Here is a 26,049-nt window from a genome sequence, read left to right on the forward strand (position 1 = left end):
CATTTTGACATAGAACTAAGAGAATGTGGGATTTTTCCAAAAGCAGTCTTTAATTTTTCCTCCTCTTGAGTATGAGATAATGGGAAACTCTTAGGTTTGAGGAGGAGTGCTTGCTTGCTTGTGGTTTTTTTTTTTAACTATGACTTCTACTGGCATGGCAAAGCAGCAGCAATTTTCACAGACTTTCGTACTTGAACCTCCAGGTGAAATGTACATTCAGGCAATCAAAGTACCCCTTAATGATGATGATGATAATAACAACAGCAATCCCTACTGGATTTCCTTCACTGTTGAGCCATGATTAAATTCCTGTATGGTATTTGATGGAGAAAACAGCAGCTGTACTAGAGAGAGAGAAGTATCAGAACAAAAAAGGTTTGCATGTTGGAGAAGAAAGCAGATAAATTCTTAGGATGTATCAAAACATTATCACAAGATTAATTGTTGCACTCATTTGGAATGTGCAGGGTGTCTCCTTATATGCTTTTTACCCCAAAAGCACAATTTGTAGCAACTCCAACAGTCTTCTGTCTTTAGTCTCTATACTCAGCTGTCCTTCCTGTGTTGTAGATAATAAAATTGGACTATCTCAATGTCTGTTTACTTACTGATAACTCAGTATTGTGATTAAGATTCCTTTTGAAGAGTACAGTTGATTTCTTCCATGTAAAAATGGTAATAATTAACAAATCGCATTACAGTTATATTATAGTTATACAGGACTCTTCCTTTAAAGTTGTTTTTTTTTTTTTTTTTTCCATTCAGTTGTGTCCTGAGGGTCAATGTCTTTTCCTGAGAAACTGTTGGAGAGGAAGCAGAAAAAGCAATTGCTCAGCGGTCTCAAACTGTCAGACACCTACTCTGGGAAAGCCAAATCTAATTATTTCCTGTTGGACATATTGCTGAACTGAGACTGCAAAGAGAGGATGTGGTTACACAGACATTTCTTTTAGTGGTGGGGCTGTCTTAAACAGCTCATATTCCCATGAGCCTCTTTTCCCCTCCCCACCAGGTGCTCAGTAGTGAAGTGGAGTCTATGGAGCTACATGCTAGGCCAGGTTAGAGACCTGATTTTTAATCTGGGCGTGTTCTATTCCTCTCCCCCTCGGACCCCCCAAATAAAAGATGTGGGAGAGCTGCAGGAATGCATAGCTGGAGTGGAGGAGCAGATCACTAAGAGCTACAGCTAAAAGGAACTGTAGTTAAAAACTGTTCCTGTGGTTCTTCTTTTATGTGTGGGTGTCAGATGAAATGGATGAGTTTGTGTGAATTCAGAAACTCATTTCTTTGTCAAATTCTCTGTTCAGTTCTTCAGGGATACTGTGTGTGTGGTTAATGTGTATGTTTTACCTTCCAACCTTTGAATGCTTTCTGGAGTGCAAATGCTGTTAAGTGTCTTCTTCAGGGGAAGTGAATGGCATTGGGGTGAGGACAGTTTTCATTATCAGTCTTAGATGTGCCACATTGGTCATTCAGCACCTTCAAATTTTTAAACGTGGGTTGTCCTTGCAGAGGCCAAACAGTGCATGCAGTATATACAGAATCTGCCCTCAGTTTTATACTGTTTTAAGATGTGAAGAAACAAGGCTACTAACAGTATTTCGCTTCCTTTGATCCTTTCCTATTTCTTATTCAAGATACTTATTTTCCACACAGATAAATTTTTGAATTTGTCACTGAGTGAGGTAATGTAATTGTTTAAATTAGTTTGGTTTATATTTCAGAAATTGATGTAATGAATTTGGTTTGTGCAGCATTCCTTTCCCTTTTACTCCCCCATTTTCTTGTGTGTGTGCAGCATCATTATTCTTGTGCAAAGAAATATTTTGGATTTAGGCACACGGCCATATTGATAACATCTCTGTAAGAAGGTGAAATGCAACACAGAGTCACATATATTTTTAAATCTTGAAAGCTAAAGGCTGAGCTTTTAATTGGAGATTTCTTTTGCACCTTAACCTCATGCCATCCATCTGCTTTTGCTCTTCTACTACAAACTACAGTGTCAACTACTTCTGCTTATCCTTCTTAATTTACTTGTGCTCCTATTTCAGCTTGTTTGGGCCCTGCTGATCCAGAAAAGCAGGGTTTGTGTGGAGCACAGCAGAGGAAGTAGGGTAGCTGCTGCTGCATGTGCCAGCGTGTTACTTGTTAACAGCTGATCACTGGGGGCTGCCTTTTTGGCACTGAAAGAAAAACTTTCTCCTGGACATGGTCAGGAGTTGCTGCTGCTCTTGTCTCTGCTTGCCATGGGTGCATATTGAAATGTGTATGTACCACAGTGCAGGGGCCCTGGCATAAGCAGTGCAGAAATTTCCCTATTTTGCCATCTTCTAGTGAGGCAAATAAATGTGCTGACTACACATCATCTTCAGAGTGTCTTCGTGTTAGGGGAACAGGAGACTGAAATGGTATGTCTAGTTTTGTGAAATTAATTTCGGTCTGGGACAGTCTACATCACAGATTGTTTCAACCTCAAATTAATGTTTCCGGTAATATTTGGCAATTACAACTAGTTATAGACACACTAGGGAGGGGATGTGTGGTTCCTTGAGTCCTACCCTTCCCGTGGTTTAGTGGAGCACTGAGGATATGTCTTCATTGCACGACTGGTCCATATGGTTGACACCCTGTTTAGGCTTACTAAGATGAGATCATCCTTTACACACAAAGATACCCATGTTATGATGAACTCATTCTCTCTGCAAATGTTTACATGTGTGATGGTACAGCTCTGAGCAAAGATGAGACAGGATTCACTTTCTGTCAATTACAGGGAAGCTTTTCCTCCTTCAGAAAGAAAGTTTTGGAAAAAAACTTTGAAAGACTCTACTTGAATGATTTCCTTTAAAAAAAAAAAAATTACTACTATTTTTGCCCTCCCTAGTGATCTTTATAGCAATACAATTCCCAGCAGAATGTGATTACAGTCCACACTGTAACTTAATTTCTATTCCACTGTGTAAGATGGACCCGCACACAGATGAGAGTTTTCTCTGAGTGACTGGTAGGGCCGTGTTAATGTTAGGCCTAATGTAACTGTCCGAAATTCGCTCTCGTGTCCTGTTGGACATGATTTACAGGAGCAGATAACTTGAGTCTGAATCTTTTCAAAGCCTCCATCTGAGGGACAGTCTGGGTGTTGGAAGGATGGGATATGAATTCTGCCTTGCCATGTTCTGAGCAGACTTACGAGTCATGTCAGTGAGTTTCTGTGTTGTTCAGACGCGCTGAAACTCCAAGTCACCAGTGAAGGCAATAAGCCGTTGTAATCACTGGAATAGCAGCCATTTGGCTTGAACATGTAAACACTGACATATAAACTTTTCCATTGGATGGAGAAGTTTATCAGCAAGATGAGACTTCTGCATTTCTTAGAGATGACACTATTTTTTCTTCAGAAAATCTAGGACAGTAGAGTTCTGCCTGCATTGACTGTAGTGAGAGGAAAAAGGAGTGTTGGAGGAATGTTTTGATTGTGCTGTGAGCGAAGAATAGCAAAAACAGTTTAAACTGTGGAATTTTGCCAGAAAATGTTTCAGTTATCAGATTAATCTTTGCTCACTCACTGCAGCATAGAAGGAGCAGTAAAGAGCTTGTCTTCCATTACAGTTATAAGGCTGTTCTGCTAAATATTTGTGAAGCTTGGCTTGTTAATTTTGAAGGCAGGGTGTGTCTGGGTTTTCTGTTGTTTCGTTTTGAAGCTGGATTGAAATTCCACAGAGTGAGTGAATAAGGATAACGATAGGAATATATTATACCTGCAGCATCTCTTAGCTTAATAGCACACACATTAGAAAAAAAATTGACAACTGTTCATGCCTATTGCAAGCCAGTTATCTCCTATTTGGGGTTCAGATCACTAAGCAGTAAATTGCAGGATGCAATACTTTAACCATCTCAGACTGAGCAGGAACTTTGTTGGCAAATGGGACTGAACGTTTTAAAATTGACCTTTTATTGGCCAGAGTATCTGGAATAAAACTTGAGTTCTTAGTAGAGAAAGTAAGAAAAATGTCCGATGTCCAGAAGGATGAGTTCTGCATGGGAGAACAAGGATCTCTAGGCACCTGAGAAGGCTAATGGAAGTTTTGGAAAGTCAGGAGAAGTAAATAAGTTAAGGCAAGAAAGTTGTTGCAATAATTTGTCCTGTTTGCTGAAGTGCGTGTTTGTATGTTCACATATATACACCTTATTTTCTGAAAGAAAGTGCTAAGTTTTTGAAAAGATGTCAAAAAAATCAGTGTATGTGTGTACCATATTGTGCCAGGTGAGATGTCTGTCCAGGCTGGTGTTTTGTGTTGGCTGGTTGTTGACTATGAATGCCTTGGAAGGGATGTAGAACTGGGGTGTAAAGGGAGATTCCTCCCCTTCTGCTTCACCCTCCCATCTGATTAGGGATAGCTTGATACGTTCTTCAGACCTGGGGTATTCAGCAGTTTGAAGTTTTCTGGAAAAAAAAAGCACTGAAGAAAATACAAAGATTATTTTGACTGGGTGTGGGGTTTCGCTTCTGTAAAAAATTCGCAGATTCCCTCTACCAGGATAGGCAGATCAGGAAAAGACTCAGTGTTGGACCTGTCTTGAGTCAATTGAGATTCTGGAGAACATGGATCTTAAGTGCTGGAAACTAAATGCAGCAGCATGGTGATTGTTCAGCTTTATCAGTGCTGTTGCAATCTTAAATTGGAGGATAATATTCAGTGAACCAAGATTACTGGAAATTAGGGATTGGCCAGCAGAAATCTTCAAATGAAATGCATTGCTAACTTCTCCACGCTTTCATGTGTGAAAAGTGGTTTCAGGGATATCTGAGTCTCCAAAAAAAAAAAAAAATCCCGAAGCAACAGCAAACTAAAAAATAAAAATCCCACTGAAAACCAAGCTATGCCAAAAACTTGCACTGAAGTCAAGATTTAATATATGGATAAATTTCACTCACTTATAATTTGTGATTTAAAGAATCAACATCATCACGATTAAATTTTGATGTTATGTGCTTAATGCAGTCAGAAGAATGTTTTAGCAAAATTGTTTTGCCAAATTCTCTGGTACCTTGTTCATCGTGTTGGAGTAGCAAACTCTTAACAGTGGTTAATTGTTTACCATCTTTGTGGAAGACTTTCCTTGACTTCTTGAGGCCTTCTTGCCTTGCCTGTTAGAAAATCTAGGATCTGCAATTCTGTAAAAGGTACACTGTAAGTATATACTTCATTGCGTAGTCTTGCATCATTATTATGTTTTAATTACAGTTGTATCAGTTTGACTGCTTTATTAAAGAAAAGTAATTACTTATTATGGGTTCTCACATGAAATTAATTCAGTAGTTGTAAGTAATTCTAAATATTGACTTGATGACAAATACTGTAAGAGGTGGCAGAATGACTTCGTGATTCTGTGATACAGCCATGATTAATGTGCCCTGGCACATTTTATTCAGAGAAAAATAGAAATATTCTCTGGAAGGGAAGTCTCTGAAGCAGTAGTGTCCTTACTTCTTTTTTTCCATTTGTACCAGTATTGTAAATCCCTTCTCCTTCAAATTAGAGGAGTTAAGTGGAGGAGAGTTGACCAAGTACATATGCAATTCATTACCTGTAGCTCCTTCTGAACAGTGTAAACAGAATAAAATTCTTTTATTTGTTGGGGATCAGAAAACTCACATTTTGTGTTATGCTGACTATCCAAGCATTAAGCCTAATCAGTCTAATTGGTCTTATTCCTTCTGATGTTGAAGTAGTAGATAGCTTATTCTATATATGTATTTTTTAAAAATTTTTTTTCCTTTTCACTGGAACTATGTTAATACTCATGTCCAAAGTCCATCTGGTCTGAAGTTTGTACTTGGGGAGGTGCCTGTTTCTTTTTTATTTTATCTTATTGACAAAATATCATGGCATCTCGACTGCAGTTCTGTGCTTCTGGTGGGTAGGAAGCCCTAAAGTCTGAAAAGCTCGGAGGAGGAAATGGAATGGAAACTTTGATGATGCGTATTTTTTTTAAAGGTGGCTAAGGAAGTAGGAGTGGAAGCATGGCAACTTCTGACCTTTTTTATTGCCATTTGAGACAGCAATCTTCCAGAGCCTCCGAAGTAATTATCTTCTAGTTAGGTACTGCTGTGTACACCTGTTAGAACTGTATTGCCAAAGAAAATGATGTGTTACTTCAGTACATTTGTGAGTTTTTAAGGTGCACGGGATGGTTCTTCTCCCCCTCCTCCAAAATGGAATTCCCATTGCTGTCTTGACAGATCTCTGTAATGTACTTTTATCTTTTCCCTGTTTTTGTGTGGATGGGTAACCTGCTGTGATAAGCTAGTTATAACTGTCTTCAAGTTCTACTATCCAGTGTTTAAGAATGATTTCAGTACACGGACCGGAAAATTGAGTGTATGATTTGGTGAATATTCTGCCTTAGTAGATCTCAAACAATGCATTCTTCAGAACTGACAAAGCAGCAGTCCTAAAATAAAAATTCTGCTCTGCAAGTAGCATGGGTGTGTGTATACCAGCATGGCAGTCTTGATGGTATGTCAATCCAACTTCTGTAGTGTGTACCAAATGAATTAGAGATTCTATTTAAAAAGAATCCCAGATAAAGGACTTTGTTCCTTACTCTTAAAGGAGAAAATGGGCTGTGTTTGGTTTGTTTGGTCGTTTGTTTTTAAATCTCTGAGTATTTGTGTCCTGTTTTCTCTTTCAGTGTCTGGGGAGAGAGCTGCTGGCATGGAAGTGAGCTGGGTTTGTCCGTGGGAACTGTGAGTAAGGTATGTATTGTGTTCTTTTTTCTGTCTTTAGTCTGCACCTTTTGTTCTTAGGTTTTGAATTGAAAATTGCTTGTAGTCACTAAAAGTGAGGGATAGTATTGTTTAGAGATAAAATATTTTGAATTTGTTTTAGTGTCAAGTGTGACAGCTGTGCAGCAAGGACTTTATAGTGTTAAAAGAGTATAAACAGCACACATGTCCACTTTTCAGTGCTGGTGAGCAATTAGTAAGACTTGTTTCAAAGAAAGCAGTTGAATTTGGTATCCTGTGAATTGGGTGAACACCATGTGCTTTACTCACATTGATTAGATTTCCATGTTAGGGAGCACTTGCTACTTCTTTTCAATAAATTGGTTAGCTTAAACAAGACAGTAATATTGATCTTAGCTTCTCTATGAATCACTGAAGAAAGTTCTTACCTGTTTTCAGTAGTGGGGAAATCCAAGGGTGGAAAGTCAGCTGTTGTAAGGGAAAAAGGGAACAGAATATCTAGTAAATCAATTGCTGGGCATTCCACTTAGTGAATGTCATGCTGGGTAGCTGCATTAGAAGGTGCCAATAAATGCAAAGAAATTTGAATCCTACACCCAGTGTCCGTTGATGGGAAGCAGAGACAAAACCAGTTGGTTTAATTTCTGTAGACAGTTTCATACTGGCATGACTAAAGAATGTGACTGGGGTCAGAAAACTTCTTGCAGACTGTTTCAGGCTTGGTTTTACACTGTACTTCACATGAGGTGACTGAAAGCTGTCATTTTTCAGTGGGCCCTGCTCTTCTGGTTTTTTTTTCCTCTGTTGGTTTAGGGTGGGGTTTTTTTGTATTTTTTTGTTTTTCTAATGAGATCTGAGGAATCTATGGTTGCATGGTTCAGGTTGCTATCACGATGGGCAAATAAGCATGTTTCAAGGTGTAGCTTTCCATCAGAACAGCAAGCTGAATTGACTTGCTCTACGGCTGCAGTGTCACTACTTGAAAGAGAAGGTGAGAATTTCAAACTGTGGTGAGGTGATACAATATGGACATACAATCTCAGTCACAGCCCGTGGTCAGACTGAATTAGATAAAATGTGAAACTACTTCCTCAGACACACAAAAGTAAGTTGCCAAAAAACCTTGCCAAAAAATCCTTAAGATTCTACAGTTTTGCAGTTTTGCCTGCTGCTTTGTGCTGCAATGCGTGTTTGTGCCAGGAACTGAGCTGACTGAAATTTAACTACCTTATCTTTGTTTTAATTCTTCTTTTTCTGTGAAAAATTTATAATTAAAAAAAATGTTTTCTTTTATTTTAGTCTAGATTTTTCCCTGAGCTGTCTTTCTTGCCTTGCCCAAGTCACCACTTCATTATGTCCTGTCATCCAGTTCTAGACTCAAATTTCAAGTTTTCTGTCTGAAAGCGTTTCTTCTGAGGTCTTCCTTCCATGCTTGTCTTGTCCAATGACTTTCTCATCTCAGTCTGCTCTAAATCCATATTCAGCAAGAGTTCCTTCATACTTTTTCAGCTGTGATTTTCCAAGTCAAAGCTCACATCTGGCTGCAGATGATCAGCATTCCCTCTTCTAGTTTGCTGTAGCCTCCCTGCTTCCATCGGTTGTAGGCATCCACTGCCACATGCCTTTGCTGCTAGCTGAATCCATTGCTTCCACTACTTGCCCTTATGGGGTGGGGAGGAATGCTTTGCCTTTAACATGAAGGAAATTTTAAAAGGTGCATCAAACAGCAATTGCAAGGAAGCCAGCCAGTCAGAAGGTGGTGGAAAGCAGGCAGTCTGTTCCAAACACACTGCAGTTCATATCATGCATTTCTTTGGGAGCAGCACAGGCTCAGACAGCTTGCTCCCTTTCTCAGCTCCCTCTGTTTTGCTGGCATAGCTGTTACTGTGGCCATGGTGAGCCACTCTGGAGAACACATCCTCCTGGAAAGAAGTGTTTTTCTCTAGATAATTTTTCATCTGGTCCAGTACATGTTGTCTCTCTAAGATTTATGCTGGTTTCACACTGAGGAAGGTATGAGAGTGGGAATGTGTAGCAGGCTGCCTAAGTTGGCACTGCTGCTAGATATTTAAGTGTGCTCTTTGACATTACAGTTAAGTTGATCTTTCAGTGTGCTGCTCTTGCAGAGGCAGGTCAAACCTTTGCACAGCCATGCACTCCTGCTGCTTCCTTTGCATCAGAGCTGGTGATTGTGCAGCCACAAGGCACGGCCAGCCAGCTGACTGATCAGGGAAAAAATGGTTTCTGATCTTTCACAGAGTGAATCGTCTGCTGGTTCGGCTGAGCTGAGTCACCCCATGGGTGCACAATCATTAGACAAAAGGAAAGCAGCAGGAACCAACAGCTTGGTAGCAGTAGGCTGAATTCTTCTTTTAATTGTGTTGTTGAGCTCTATCGTGGCCAAGGTCTAATATACATTAGCGTACCCACTGACACATGACATCTTTTTTGCTCTCTTTTGTTCTTTGAACTTCAGCAGAAATTGTTATTTCTTCAGTAGCTATGATCTTTAGTCTCACAAGCTAGATCATTCATTCACACACTGAGTGGTATGAGAGAATTAGGTGTCTATAAAGGATTTTACCAGTTTGAGGCTTAATGTCCTCTGAAATTAGAAGGATGTCCTCATTCATGCTCTGAACAAAAGTAAGAACTTCAGAAATTGGTGAAGAGTTCATTTTTTTTTTTTTTCAGCAAGGATTGTTTGTTCTAAATATCATTGCTAATCTTCAAACTAGCTTTGGTATTATCAGTTCTCTGTGTACCCAAAATTCCATGAGCTTGAAAGCCACAAAGTTCCTCCAAATAAGTATTGAAGAATGAAAAATATTTCTGAAAAAATAGCTGGAATGTCAAACTACATTTCTTAGCTTGCTATTTGTGGGCTTTAAGAAATTAATGTTTAATCATTTTTCAAGACCTCTTAAAAAATTTCTATCACTGCTGGATGGAGTGAAGGAAATGTTAATGTTTTATGAAGGAAATATCTAGGGCTTGAGAAATATCATTATTGATGAGTGGTTGTTAAAATCATGTGCAAGGCTGTGTTTGTCTACACCACAAATGATGCAGTTGATTGCTTTGGACTAGATGTGCATCTTTTCTCCCTCAAGTCCTCACGTCTCTAGACAGCTGTTCATGCCTTTTGTCTGATAACATTTCTTGCTGGCCCAAGCATATTTTGACTCTTGTGCTGCTAGATTTGTTGGAGGTGGTAGTAGAGAGAGAGACGGTGAAGATTCAAAGATACCCTCTGTTACTGCAGTGTTACCGGCACAGTACACATACAGAGTCCGGTTCTTTAGCTCGGATAAAGTTGTGCTCATCTGTGTTTTACCAGCATCTTCATTCCCATGTGTTGCCATCTTTGCCTTTATAATACAGGCTTTGCAGGGTAGTGGCTTGTGATCATGGTAGAATGGACAGTTTACACCTCCAAATCACTGGTTCTAATCCAGAACAAATTTGGTTACTTTTTGACTGCTTTTGCCCCTCTGCCCGTCCCTGCTCCCAAATACTGTGAAAGTGAAGGAAGCTGATGACAGATTCATTTTGCAGAAGTCAAATGCATGTGGAATGTGTGTGTTAAGATAAAACTCCATAATCTAAGGTGGCCTCTTTTTAGTGGTCTGCATAGTTTGGTTTCTTAAGGCGGTTCCTGAAGAAGTCCTCAAAACTGTACCTCTTCCAGGATACAGTCTTTGTGATGTTTGCCTCACTGCTGACTCTACTGTATATTCTTTATGGACAGTGTCATCATGTTAGCTAATTCTGCCAACAGTTGTGTGCCTAAGTTAAGCTGACTGACAGGAGCTGAAATAATTTTTTCAATACAACTTTATAGGTCTTCCTTTTGGTGACTCTGATATCTAAAGATATCTCTCACTCTGATTGTTATAACTTCTCAAGCTAATGTGGTGCCTCTGCTTCCACCTGCTGAAAACTTCACTTCTCCTGGGTTATTCTTTTAATTTGTGATGTCCTGGGGGGTATAGTTGCTTTTGGGCATGTCATGGTATTCTCTTCAAGTCTTCTCGCTCATTTCAAAGATTTGTCCACTTAAAACCACTTTGCCCCAAGATTTGTCTCTTAGCTGGATGATCTCAGCTGGCATAATCATTTAACAGAAGGCTGCACTTAAGTTTAAAATAAAAAAATGCCCTGTCTACTCAAAATAGCCCAGCTGCACACACATGCTGTTGCTGTTAGGTGCTGGAGGTTGCTTAGCAATTCTTAAATCAGTAGGAAATTGCTATTGCCCTGGCAACTTGGTCCTATAATGGAAACAAGGGAGAGCTGTTTAGAGAGGTGTCCTTTCTTGATTTGGGAATTGTATGTGTTCTGGGTTTTTTTCCCGGTGCTTCTTTGATTTTTACTTATTTAAAAATTTCTTTTATGTTTTAATTTGAAATATGTTTACTGTATGTTTTACTCTGGTTATTGAGTTTTCATGTAAGGGAAGGTGACAGTGTTCCTTGGTTCGTTTAAATACTGACTGTCAAGATCTTAATTATGAATATTGCCAAAATCATGCAGAGCCATAGCATGCTCTCAGAAATGAGGAATTTTTAAATTATGTTCATATAAAACACAAAACCACTGTTACAACCCTACAAGCATGAACCATGACACCTGGGGGGAAATGGATCTGAGAGATCAAGAGAAACAGTGGACATTACTTGTAAACATATAAATAATCTTTATCCATTTCTAACTTCTGAAGGCATTTAAATACTTCAATTTCAGACAGACAAGACAGCATCAATTTTGCACAAGGTATAGGATTAAGAACCACAGCCATTAAGAATTTTCAGAAAAGTATTCCCTTTATCAAGCCTGCAAACTACAAAGACTAAACTGCTCTGATGCTTGTTTTACACGATAGCTGTTTAAGCGCATCCTCTTGCTATTGCAACACCATATCCCAGTAAACACACAGGAAACCTGATTATCTTAGTCATTGGTAAAAACAGTATTCCACTTTGCATTTACCATGTGACAAAATTACTCATAGAAATTCCTCTTAAAGTTGCTCATCCAGAATCACTGAAGGATAGCTCAAAGCCTGGAAGGTGAGAGGGAAACGAAATGGACAGACATGTACAGTATGGAAATCTGTCTGCCCAACAGTAAGCTAGTGAAAAGTAAACTGGGAGGGGAGAAAGGTTTAGGATTAGTTTCCTGTCATTTTAGCTCCATTAATCATCCCATCATGAGGGCAGACAAGCACCAATGTTGGCACAGGGAAGCAACAAAGGCATGCATCCAAGACCGCCCCTTTTGGCAAGAGCTGGCTTAGATCAACTTAGCTGTATCATACAACCACATCCTCTGGTTAGACACTAAACTGGCACTGCCAACAAAAGGAGCAGTGCAGCCTGCTCATTCCTCACCTCCTGTCAGCCAGCACAGGCTGAACCAGATCAAGAAACTGATCTGTGTTCAGTTTGACCTGATCATACACACACACACACACACACACACACACACACACTACTAGTTTTAATCTGCATCTGTTGCTGATGTGGCTTGCCAGCCAGCCACGCAAAAACTTGGTTATCATGAGGGAGAATAAGGCACAAGGAAGTAAAAAAGAAATCAGGATGGCTACTTTTGGTAGCAGTCATCTTATTAAATAGTTTAATCTATCCAACATTTATGTTGGATATGGACACATGCACTATGGTACACAGCTGTGTGTGTAGCTGGCAATAGCCTGGGGAACTGATTTTATTGAATACCCAGGAAAAAATGTCTGGTTTTCAGCTAAATAAGATTCCCCAGTCGAAGAAGGGACAGTGTAGGGACAGAAATGAGCAGCTGGACAGTGGAGGACTTAAAGGTTGCTTAAGCTGATGTTGCTGCTGTAGAACATCTGTGGTATCACAGCCACTCTTGTCCCAGAAGCAGCTGGCCTGAAAGTAGAAAAATGCCATGATAGAAAGCTTTTGCCTGGTTAGGCAACAGATACAAATCCTTGAGGGTACTTACCCTGAAACCCTTATTAAGGATAAGAAATACTTGGTCTTACTACTATCCATCAGCTTCTGGATGACTCACTTAAAGATCATGGCATGGCACATTTCTCTATGGGAAAGTTTCTAGTCTGGTTGGAAATGACAGGAAAACAAACACTGTAAAATTTTAATTAGGTTCTAGATATTAATGTGTGTAACTATCTGATTGATCATTCTACAATGACAGTTATAGAGTGGTATAACTGTCTGGGAAGTCTAGAAACACACTTATGTTGGTTGCAGGAAAGGATTCCATGTCTTTCACAGGACTTCCAAACATTGTGGCATGAATGATTATAAATCCTCAAAGCATCTTTCAAATCCCTCTCTGCCCTCATCAGACTTTTAATTGAAAACATTTAAATCAAACTCATCCAATGATAGCTTTTATTGTAATCTTGAGGACTGGATGCCTTTTTTCTTTTTTTTCATGTGGGGATGTGTTCCATACTAAGACTTGGCACTGATCTGAAAAAGAGTTCTCTTTCCCTTAGGAAGAGGTTGGATGTTTGGATGTACTAATGGTATAATCTGGTTCTGTCCTTGTGAAGTGCCAGCACAAGTGCTGGTGGTACTGCACATCAAACAGGGACCTGATATAGCAGGAGTGTGAACCAAAAGACTGGCTTTTACACCTGGGTCGGTTTTCTAATTGGTTTAATGTGTGTCATTGCAGAGTCTTGTTCTGGTCTGAAGTGGGAGGTGATATGGAGTAAGGAGAAGACAGGCTTACCAAAGGCAATAGTTTAATGGTTAACCCCAGTTTAGTTTTATTTGAGCTGCAGCCCTTCTTGGACAGAATTGTTGTCCAGATTGTTTGAGATGCACAGAGTCAGACTGATTTTTTAATTTTGTGGCGGTGTTCCACTGTACCGTGCTGGTTCAGCTGTGCCATGTATGGAGGAATTGATCCAGATGAAAGATTGCATTTCAGCTGGATCAGCTTTCTGATACAGTTCACAGTATGGCTCTACAAGCAGCACTTCTGGCGCAATTCAGGACATAGTGGCAGAGCAAGAATGAGTGTCAAGTCAAGTTTTGCTTAAGCTGTGTTCCTTTGATGTGGGACAAACACTGACTGACATGCCAGCTAGGATTAAGATACCTTCCATCTGTGTCTTTTTCTGCATGAGTTAGGAAATGTGCAGGTTCAGGTACAATTGTAGATAGTCCAGCTACTGTGATGAAGTTTCATTGGACAATTTACTGGAGGAGCTCTGGTTTGTAATCCCAGTACTAATTAACATGGTTTGGTATGGTGTTGCTCAAGGTCACATAGCAAACTGGTGTGTGAGCATGGGTCTCTTGCTCCTTGTTGTGCTGTAGCTGGCTCTGCTGGACTGCTTTTACTGTGGCTTGGTACCCTGCTTTTTCATAAATGATGGAGTTTCAGTAGTCTGGCTAATGTCAATATACTGATTAGGGAAATAGATTCTGTTTTACAACACTGTTGTTAAAGTGGTGTTTGAAATGTGATTTTCCTAGTTCATCATGCAGGTTACAAATTCCTCTTGAAAAGAAAATCCAATATGTTTGAAGTTCCTGAAGACATTTTCTGTTTACCTAGTTGAAGCAGATCTTACATATTTGAGACATGTCAAGGTTTTTTTTCACCTTTTGAGAAGAGGAAGGAAATCTTTTTTTTTCTAGAGTAGATTGAGGAGGGAAGGTTGAGAATTCTGCCATTCCGTATCCTTGTGGAGTGAGTGTTAGATATGTCTGTCACCTGTTTGTGATTTCAGGCCTGGCTGCACTTGTGCTTCTGCATGATCTGACCACCATGTGGAACTAGGCAAAGTGTAATGTCTTCAGTACGTCTCCTTCCATAAAGCAGATTGGCTTTGGCTCCTCTAATGTGGTGACAGCAGCCCTTACCAGCCAGCCTCCTAACTGGGCAATTACTCTTCCTTTTAGCCCCGTTCCACAAGTCTCCCATCCTACAGGGACAGGGCCTGAGGCCAACTATATTGGTTGTGTTTTAACTCTTTCCAGCCTTTGCAAAGGTTGTTGTGGTGTACCAAACTCTGTTCTTTTAAGTCTGTGGTTTAAGGGTGTGTGTTTTGAGGTCTTCTCTATCCATTGTTAAGAGAAGGGCATGATACCAATTTTTTCTCTTTTCAGATTACCGCTACAATTTGCTGTCAAATGGATATGATTCTATGTTTGCTTTGGACAGCAAAAATATCAGGGAAGGGGTAGGCACTTTCTAGCCAAATTTTAACTGAAGTAAAAGCAAATACTTCATATGGCAGTAAGGTTTGGCTCAGTCTCATTTGTTTTAACAAGCACCAGCTTCGGTTGGTGGTTTTTGTTGTTTTCTGCTTTTTTTCTCCACCCTTCTTTTCTTTGCTTCCGTTCAGATCATGACATAGGGTTCTGGGAATGAATATATGACAACATGGATGAAATAATGTTTTCATTACCAGTAAATTCTTATTGTTGTCTTAAATATACACTGAACACATTTTTGAAACAAATTTTTGTACTACTTATAACTTTATTCTGGATATTACAGAACAAATGTTGCTAATCAACTGAAATACGCAAATGGGGGAAGTGACTATTTGAGCTCCTTTGTCAGCTATGGATGTGTTGATGTTGTCACACTTATCCAGGTTAATTATGAGTGTTAAGTGGGGAATACTTAATAAAAAACTATATTGTTAAACTAGTTGTTTCAAGTTTGTTTTTTGATTGAATTCTGGAGGATTATCCTGATGGTTTTTATTTAGGTTGTTTTACCCGCATCTTTTTGAAGTTTGAGGTTAGCCTCTGCAAATACCTTTTGCTTGCTAAATTACAACAATGCAGCAGAGTCTTCCAAGATTAGACTGGTTGAAACAGCAGCATGCTAAGAAGCAGGAGACTTCCATCCTCATTAATCAAAACCAAATATGATTGCCCTTGTATAATGTCCGTTACTGTTTAAATGTTGACACAGTAACCATTTCACTGGAGACTTACAGCTGGTTTGTTTCTGTTTAAACTACTGAACAGAAAAGAATTTTAATTTGAACATAGTAGTGGCTTTTGAATACTTATTTAAAGAATTATGGAAATATAATAAAACTTTTAAAAATCACTTATTTCATTAAAGCCCTTTATGTATTGCACATTTTGGTTACTGTAGCTGAGGTTTGAGGCAGAAAAGCTTTTTTGTTTATGTGGAATATTTTTCTTTTATTCATTTTCACTGACTGTAAATGGGGAGGAGAGAATGGAACAAGAGAATTAGTTTTTGAAATGCAGTTGATTTTTATCTGAAAATCCTCATTTGTCATACTCAGCTGTCTTTCCAAGTTTATTATGAAGGATTACTTTACCTGACTGGATTTCAGGTAGACTGTTGTTAAAACACTGTTGCTGATATAAAAGGACAGTAGTCAAGAGTTCAGCAAGGTTCCAAATAGGCTGACTTCACTGCAGTGACTCAGTCTGTCTTCTCAAGACTGGGTTCCTAAAACACCAAAAATGGAGAATGTTCTCATACTTTCTAAGAAAATTATAATGATCTGTAGCTTCATCAGTAGTTTCTGTGGTGATGCTGTTGGAGGTCTATACAAGTTTTTAAACTGCTGAGTTGAGCAAGGTTCAGTGATTCGTTGGATTTCAATTGATAATGATCACACGAACTCAACGTGTTTCTCTATAGCATGGAAGACACCACGTCGAACTGGGCGTATGGCTAAGACTGTCATGTGAGATTTACGGTCTATATTTTTCTGCTTTGTCTTGCAGGTTGCCATCACGAAAGCCAAAGTGGATTTCTCCGGCGTGGTGTGCCTGCCCCCTTCCGTCATTGCTGGAAATGGGCTGGACGGAGGAGGGGCTGGCGAAAATGAAGATGAGCCGGTGCTGGTGTCGCTGTCAGCGGCCCCCAGCCCGCAGAGCGAAGCTGTTGCCAATGAGCTGCAGGAGCTCTCCTTGCAGCCCGAGCTGACCCTCAACCTCCATCATGGCCGGAACCCCAACCTCCCTCCACTCAGTGAAAGGAAGAATGGTAAGGGGTGCAGTGTGCTCATGTCTCATGTAGTGTGTCCTCACCAAGTGGTGGTGTCACGGTACACGTTCTGATGACAGATCTGCATTTTATTGCTTCTTACTATGTTTTTCTGGTAGGAAAAACTAATGATTTAGAGTTGACAAAACCTATTTACACTGTTTGATTGGAAGAATTGATGTTAGTGGCTGTGGAAGTTCCACAGAGTTCCAGTGATAAATGCTTTATATTATTATGTTAGGTGAATACCAGAAACAGCTTCCCTGTACTTCGTGGTGACTGAGTTGTGCAATGCTGAGACAGTCAGTGAAGGGAAGTGATAGCTCATCTCCAGTCTGTAGCCATCTGTAGATTCTTCTTTGCCACCTTGGTCTACACTTACCAAGAATGAGTAACCTTCTCACTGCAAATGTCTGATAGGTCCTTTCAGACTTCCTGGAAGGAGAAGCAAGACCTAGAGTTAAAAATTAAATGTCCCAGTAGGCCTTCTGGTCCTAGAGTGAGAATGGCCTGTGTATGTTTCAAGTTGCAGGTACCTTATGGGCAACTATATAGTGGCAAAATACAGGGTCACTCAGTGACCAGAATTCCTGGCTTTTAAAGACTGTTAACTGCCTGAAGCTCAGGATCACCAGGCTGCCATGAAAGCCTTTGCATGTTCAGACTCATCCTCTGAGAGAGTGATGAAACCATTTGATACGTGGTGGCTTCTGTTTGTGAATTCCTTTTGGTGATCTCCCTTCACCCCATCTTCTGGGGTATATGTTGGTAACTCTTGGCAATATGAGGGTCTTGCTACAGTCTGAATTCATGCTATCACCTGCAAGGTACTGTGGATTTGAGCATGGTCGAGTCCTGTGCACCTTACAGTGTTGGACATTATGGGGTTGCATGGCACAGTATATTAGAAATGCTGGGGAGCTTCAGAGTGGCTTTATAGCCAAAACAATGCTTATGGTAATGTGATTTAGAATATGTGCACTGAGGACAGTAATTTGGATTGAAGGGGTACCTCACTTAACATGGCTGGATCTTTATCTCCAGAAAATGACCATGCCTTTCTCTGAATAGTGTATCAGTATTTTGCAATTTGGAAGAATTGATTAACTTAAATTGATTAAGTGTTGGGTTTTTAAGAGGTTAAAAAGAGTTTCCTCATTCATATACATTATACCATCATTATGTGATCACAGTTATGTTTACAAAAAATGGAGAAGATAGAAATGGCAATAACAGAACAAAAAACTTCTAATCTTTAATGTTTGCAGTCTTCTAAGATAAAATACAACAGATGGAGATAAAGGTGGTGATGGTGAATAGAAGAAAATTGGAATTTTAGTCAGGAAGGTAGACTGTGATCTCAGTACATCTCAGCTAATGGTAGACTTGGGCATTTTATAGTTACGAAGGCAAGGAAGGATTTCAAATGGAATTTAATTGAGATAACATTGAAAGTGATAGTGAGCTGGAACATGGGAAAAGCATATGAGCCTTTGTTTCCAGCACCTGACAGCTGGCCACCTGAAGGTGACATTTTGATTTTTACATCTTAAAAAATGAAACTTTGAATGGTATTGTTATGCTCAGAAGAAAGGATATTCTGGTATGGGAGCAAAAGTCTTCACTGGATTCAGTTGTTGGGATAAGTTTAAAAATTGGTATTTTGGGAATCTTTTACAGAAGTAGATAGTTTTCCTCTATCAGAATAATGTTATTTTTATGGACTCAGCTTTGAAGCTGTGTCATTTTGGGCTGCAAATCTGCTTGACTGGAACAGGTAAAATAGAGTTGTGCTTTAAAAGTATTTGAAAAGGAGCACCTCTGCCCAAAGCATTTGCCAAAGAAAACTAGGATATTCCCGGAAATGACTCATTAGGTGGGTCTTTTCAGAGCTGATTCTTTATCAGGGCTTAGCACAATAGTGGGAATTTTACTGCCGGAGGGGCAGCTTTTCAGGCGAGGCATAAAGTCCGAAGTCCCTGAGCTAGATTACCTGAATATTCCTTATCTTTGGAGCTACACAGGAGATACACAATGCTCTTTTCTCCTAGGCTGCAGTATTTTGTTGTGTGCTGTTTGTGTGTACATTCATTAAAGTACTATGAGAGTTAAAAGTTCCGTTGAAATATGGTTATTTGCAAACTGTCACAGCATAAAAGAACACTTGGTTTAGTGAGCTGTTAAGAAATTTAGCTGATGCATTTTGAATGAATAAATGTCTTCCTTCAAATGGGAACTTCTTCGTTATCTTGGGGTGGAGGTTGCACAGCTGTTGAAAGCTGTTGAGCTTGTTAAAACTCCTTTTTAAAATATGGTGTATCTTTGTTGTTGTTGTGTCCTTGGCTTTAAGCATGTTAAAAAACGTTCAGAGATGATCTGCCAGTTGAGATGGCAATCTGCTTAAATATTTGAGCAATCCAAAGTGGTTGTAGAATATATCTTGTGCAGTCAAACTGCTTCTGTGACAACTTGCCAAATTCAAGGTATGAGGAAGATGCAAGCTGAGTGGCAGTGGGAGGGGAGGAGGTGGTAAGAAAGAGACTTGCTGGAAGCTGCCTATCTGTGTCAAAGGGTCTCCTGTTTGCAGTTCTAGACAGGCACTGCTGACTCACAGCTGAACTAACTACTTAGCTGAGAGTTTCTAACAGATTAACTCTTTCTGTAGCTTTTGGTAAACAGACTTGGCTTATCTGTAGGTATCTGTAGAAAAGCATTGCATGGGTTTGTACAGTATCTGTTGTGACTGACTGTGGTTCTGGAACATAAACTATTAGCTGAGTTAAAATAGCAATTTCTTTGGCTTGTGAAGCATCATGGAATTATGTATCCCATGGGAAAACTGGGAGTGCAGTCCTGTATACGCATGCTGCCATGTGCCCTAGGACTGCAGATGGCTTTTAAAACTTTTTTTCCTTCTCTTAGAACTGAAGAGCAGCCAGACACAGTTTCTGGGGCTTTTTTAATTGCTTTTGGTTTGTTTCAGATCCAGACTTCTCTTCATATTCTCCCTTATCACAGCTATGCATTCTCCTTGTAGGCGTGAGTACCTGGAAGGATAGGTACAGCTGGACACGAGTGTAAAGACCTTGAACAACCTGACTGAACAGCTGCTGCTAAGTTACACAGTTAAAATGCAATAGAAGATATTTAGGGTATAGAAATCCAGTATGAAGCATTTGAACACAGGTAGCTAGGAAACAATTTTTTGTCACTTCAGTGGAAGGACACCTTATGTGGTAAGGTGTTAGTAAATTATTTTGACAAAATTATTAGGTTCTATTTAAACATCAAGCTTAATGGGACATTTAAGGTGTAGTTATTTAATTTGTGTTTCAAAGTGAGTTTTCTAGTCCAGATTTACATTCCTTCTCTTTTTCTACCCATGTTCATCAAGGCCTGTGACCAACTCATTTGTTGCCACACAAGCCAGAAAAAGACCATACTGAGTCATCTGAAGCTCTTCAGTATATCTTGATTTTTCTCAAGTCACCTGTACTAAGATGCCAAGATAACTTTTCCCAGCCCTTAGGGCAGGATTAGAACAAGTCCCTGATGAATGCATTTACAAAAAAAAGAGAAAACCCCCAGCTGATGAGTATACAAATCCTAGGTAGTTTGATAATTTCTTAAAAAAAAAAAAAAAAAAAAAAAAAAGTCCTTCTCCTTCACCTTCATTTCAAATTACGGTAATTGCTCCACTAGCTTATTGACTCTCTCTCTTGACCTGTTCCCCCCCGATGAGTTCATAGTTATCTTTGACCAGGGGTCATGAAAAACATTGTCTAAGAACCCAAGGGCAGTCCTGGTTTCTTCTCACTGCAGGCTTGTTGAAGATGAGGTAACATTCTTTCCAGTGAACTGTTGCATTTTATGATTACCGGTTTGGACGGAACTTGCACCAGCTTGCCAGTGTTTGGGGTTTACTTGATCTGGGATAGTTGCCTTCTACAAAGGCAACCATATGTGTTGGGGGAAGAGTCTAGCTGGAATGTGTGGAATTTCAGTATGACTCAACTCACACAAAAGGCATGTGCTTTAGGTATGGGAAGGTACTCGTGTTAGTGCTGTACAAAGCATAGGATAAATAGTTGCTACATAAGCTGTTGATTATACTCAGAAATTGCAGAGCTGAACTTTTAAAATGGTTCTAAAGAGCTAATTTAATGCCTGTGTTCTTATGCCCATTTACTACTAAAATACACGAGTATTAGGGGACCTTATTTTGTTTTAAATAATTGTGTAGGTGATTTGCTCCTATAATTCTTTTATTAGGCTATACATTTCTACCTTCCTCCTCTGCTATCCCTTTCCCATTTTGAATTGTCATTACACTGAATACAGTTAGATTCAAATACTTCAAATACAACTCATTGTAGGGGTTTGGAAATTTTATTATTGTCTTCTTGTTACTCTGACTTTAAAAACATTAATAACGTTTTCTTAAAATCATACCATAAACTGTCCTTTTAAGAAGTGAATTATGTGACTCATGAACTCATTTGAGAAGCTAGGCATGTTTACTTATAAACAAGGATGGTATTTTATTTCTGAGAAAGGACTTTAAAGAGATAAGAGTATTCTGAAATTGTTTTCTCAGTTTTTGTGGTTTGGCGTGGGTTTGGGGTTTTTTTTTTTTTTTTTTCTTCTAGTATATGTCTGCCTTCTGGAATAGTGTGACTCAAAGTTACATGTAATTACCAAGGGGTGGTTACTGCCTCATCCAGAACTTAGATGTGAAGAAGATTAAGTTTGTATTGTAGCAAAAGGACCAAGACAGAAAATATATAGTTTTCTCTGATCTGTCCTTCACACACATTCCAGTGAGACTTGCTGTTTTCTCTTGTGTGAGAGTACGGGGAATGGTTGTTAGAACAAAAACAACCAGTCTGTCTTGGATAGATTTGTGTTAAGAGACTTTATGTCCCACGAGACTATAAATTTAGCATGCTGTCTGATAGAGCTATGAGATCCAGAGCATGACAGAAATGACTGGCCTGTTACTGATGGGAGCTACCAAACAACTGAGAAGTGGTAATCTCCATGAAATATTTTAAACAAACTTTTAAATACTGATGGGGGGGGAATAGTTGAGCTGGAAAGAATAATGCCAAAGGCAGCTTTAATGTCGTGGCTTTAACAAGTTAGCTCTCAACAAAGTTTTTGTTCCTTATCAAGTTAACAAGACTAACACCCTTCTACAATCACTGGCTTGTACTATTCCTCTCCTTTCTGTTTTTCCTTTCCAGTTTCTCTCTTCAGTTTGCCTTGAGGTTTCAAGGTTCAGGGCTGATGGATGAACATTAGACACATAATTTGATAGCTGTTTAAAAACCATTTCTTTTTCATTAATTTAAACTGCTTGCTAAACAAGTCAAGCTGTTTTGTCTGTGTAAGGACGTCTGTTGCTGGTTTCGCTGTTTTAAGTGTTAAGGGTAGTAATGGAGAAAAGAAGCCTGGCTGTTTTAAAGGGAGAATGCCATTCAGCAGGATTCTCAATCTGTTCTACTTAAACAGAGAGCGGCTGCTTCACGCAAGAAAGATTGCACTATTTCACAATAGTCAATTGCTGTTAGTACTTAGCCAAGTGAATCCTAGCTTTGGGACCTTTGCTGCTTCTGTAATGTGTGGCTTTCTATAATTAATTTTTATTGGAATACTATCAGCCACTTCTGCAGCTGTAGCTCTCCCCCTACCACAGTCGATACATTGCCACGAAGTATAACGAAGAATCTCTGTTGGAAGACATCTGGTAGTGCAGTCTTCATCTTCCTTGCTGGTCAAATAAGCAACATCCTGATTAATGCATTAAATTTCATTTGCCCCTTCATGGTCACCGACAGTGCACACGTGCGTACTTCAGGGTGTTAAGTGATGTTCCTGGACACTGTGAAGGATTTCCTTTCCACTTGGGTCATACTGCTTCCTCTTGTATTTCCATGTATCTTAACAAAAATAAGCATACCTTCTGCTAAAAATGGATGTTTTCCTTTATTTATGATGCGTATGAATATTCAGGGTAGGTGGTAAAATGACTTATTTCTGTCACTAGTGTCTCTGAATTCTCAGGTTACAGTGCGCTGCTGCAGTTCCTTTTCATTGAGATTGCACAGCAAGAAGAAGCATTTTAGGCCTACAATTTTTGCCTATTCTAGCTGCAAATGTAGGACTGCAAAAAAAAAAAAAATTGAGTTCGGGAGAAACCCAGATGAGCTGATTCTTGTCCTTTTACAACATACTGCTGATGTAAGGGGTGTGAAAATGAGATAAATACTACAATATCACTACTCTTAAGGGATTTTCCTGCATTTTTTGAAGCTGCTAAATGAGGTTTTGCTGCCTCCTTTAAAGTTCCAGATGTGTTTGTGTGTGGGAAGGAAGATGTGTTGCTAAAACCTGTCATGCTCTTCCCTCAGCAGTTGAGCAGCTGTCAGGGAGTTCTTGTATCTGAGTGCTAGAGAAGTCCTGAAGTTATTTCACATTAGAGGGGTCAGCAAATAGGGCTTCAGCAGTTTTGCACACAGAAGTACTCATTTTTATGCATACCGTTGTGGCTGGAGAGGGATTCTGACTTGCTACAAAGGGATTTAAAACCTAAAAATTGGTCTGTATCTTAGATGCACAGCTCAATATATTTTAGGGCTTAGTACAAATATATGCAGTTACTTACTTAGATGACCTAAAGAGAAACGATGATGAGCCTTGTGGAAAGATGGGGAATAAGGGAAAGATGCTCTGGGGACAGAAGTGTTGGAATTAGTTTGTTAAGATAATTAAATTATCTGTTGGGCAAATTACTTGAGACTCTTTAGAGACCGAGACTGAATTTCCTTTCAGTTGGGAGCTGGAATTATCTAGTGAGGAAAGACTTAATTCTATTTTTATCTTTTACTCAATAAATACTTGACTATAAAAGTTTTGTCCACTATCCCAAATAATTTGCAATTGATAGTTTGGATGTGGGAAACAAGACTGAATTTTTTTAACCCCTAGTCTGGTTGGATGGAGGGTGTGATCCATGGTGGGAAAAGTCTGAGTGACAAAGGCCAGTTTTTTGTTTTTAAGAAACAGACACGACCATCTCTTAGAGTAGCTCAGGTTTAGAGATCAGCAAGGGAAATTGATTAGGGGAGTAGTTTAATTATTGAGGAAAAAGGATAGGCAAAGGCTGAAGAAAAGTGACTGATCTATCAGCAGGATGTATATGACTTTGGCCATGTTTCAAAGCTGAGGATGTCTGCGTGTTTATGTTAACATTGTGTCTCCTTGTCCTTGGAATGAAATTGCCTCATCAGCAGAGCCCCTTGGGGGACTGAAAGTCTACCCAAGACGTCATCGTCCTCTTATAAAAGGGGAAAAACTGCCAGTTCTGGTGTGTCTAACCCCTTCCGACCCCTCCCTTCGACTTACAGAGCATCAAGGGGCGGACTTTACTTCTGCAAACTACACATCTTGCTCTCCCTTTGAGTATTCATTTTTCTCCTAGCAGTAATTTGATCTTGGGCTGTTCCAGCTTGCCTGTGGTGAATAAGCAGAGAACTGCATATTGAAAGACTTGAGTTTTCTCACTAGGCACAGTTTTCATCATATAAGGATGAGCATTTCATGCAAGTTTTGGATGAGATTAAAGCTGAGAAGTCCTCTTGGATTATTTTTTTTTCTTTAACATATCTGTGTCTATATAAAGAGAGGTCTTTGAGGGCTTGTAAGTGTTGAGAAAAGGATCAACATGACACTGCTGGAACCAGAAATGCAGATGACAACACTCCAATCAGGTATCACTCCAAACATATCCTGTGGTTAAATTTTGCTAGTGAATCATGGTTGCTGAACTATATAGGAAGTGCCAGGAGGCTGTGTGACTTTGGATAAAGACAAATTAGAGAACTGCAGTGATTTCATGTTCAGGTTGCAGATGGGTACTTTTTGGATGTTAAATACTTTTCAATTTAGAGCTTCATCAGAGATAAAATGATCTCTTTTTTCTTCCCTTGTTGGTCTCCAGAGTTAAATTTATGTAGCTTATGAAGATTAGAAAACTCCAGTCAAAGCTAAGACTTGTTCTAAAGAGTTGTTCCTCTGTTTAGCTTTTGACTGATTTATGTGGTTTTGCTGTTAATTATTTTCTGATTAAACATATTCTTGATACTTTGGAGAGACTTTAAATTGCGTAGTTTGGGAAAAACTCTTACTTGAAACTTTCCAATACTTGTTTCATATCTTGAAAGTCTGTTTCCTTGAGAATGACAATGGTATTTTGTTTACATGATTGCGTTGTAAGCACTGTGGCCTTTTCGTGATGCTGTGCTTACCCTTTAGATAAAGACAGGATTGCATTTCTCACATGTAAGACATGCTAGAGTGAGAATTATCTGTTAATGGGAGCATGATATACTTCTGTAGGGCAGTTTTATCTGAGGCTCTAGGACATTATGTAGTTGTGAAACTTAATAAATATATGTAGAGATATGAATGACCTTTGCTCTATGGATGGCAGCCGTAGAGACTGTAACCTTGGTAAGATTTCACCACAAACTTGTAGTAACCTAGGAGTTTGGGTTTCCATTTGTGTACTCTTAATCTCTTGGGCAGCACTGTCTGAAAAGCAGTACATAGGTAATGCCAAAAGTGTGAAGACAAACTTGTTCCTGAAAGTAAAATGCTTTTTCTTAAGTAATGAGTGGGAAAGAGACAAGTAAACCAGCAATTTCTTAGTTTAATATAGGGTTTTTTAATGTTCTTTTTAAGTATCTGTGAAGATTATATATGTCTATAAAGGTCCTGTATGACCTTTTTTTTATAGTCCTGACATATTCTTTGTTGTTTAGAGAGCCAAAGTGTGGTTATTTTCTCTCTCCCACTGTAGATGGGAAAGACAGGCCTACATCTTATGTAGTGTTTGTCTCAATTCAGAAGGGTGTTTGTACATAATACATCATTCCTCTAGTTGTACTCTTGCAGTCTGTGAATTTTGGAGGTAGGGTTTAGACACTAAGAAGGTGTTTGGTATTGAACAGGATGCAAATAGCAGAATAGTATCTAATCTGGCTTTGCTGTAAAGAAAGCTCTTATGTGAAAGCCTGAAAAAAGATGTTGACTTTAACGTGCTTTGTTTCTAATAAGTTTTTTAATTTTCTTTTTCCCCCAAACAAGGAATAGCCATGGAATTTACATTTCAGGGTAATTATAACTAAATTTGTGCAGTATATTCTCAGGAAACTCACATAATAAAATAACACTTGTTAAAATGAAGAAAACGGCCTTCGTATTAGTATTGC

At 39.2% G+C, this 26,049-nt stretch overlaps 1 protein-coding gene across 1 annotated transcript in view; it reads left to right on the top strand.

Moving 5' to 3' along the window:
* The window catches only part of MRTFA (myocardin related transcription factor A), a 104,599-nt gene that overhangs the window by 10,280 nt on the left and 68,270 nt on the right, over positions 1–26,049 (top strand). The window contains exons 4-5 of the mRNA XM_039571085.1: positions 6,703–6,766; positions 16,513–16,774. Of these exons, the coding sequence (XP_039427019.1) occupies positions 6,703–6,766; positions 16,513–16,774 (326 nt within the window). The remainder of the gene's footprint in view (positions 1–6,702; positions 6,767–16,512; positions 16,775–26,049) is intronic.

This window comes from Corvus cornix, chromosome 1A, assembly GCF_000738735.6.
Source record: "Corvus cornix cornix isolate S_Up_H32 chromosome 1A, ASM73873v5, whole genome shotgun sequence".
In the NCBI taxonomy this organism is placed as follows: domain Eukaryota; kingdom Metazoa; phylum Chordata; class Aves; order Passeriformes; family Corvidae; genus Corvus; species Corvus cornix.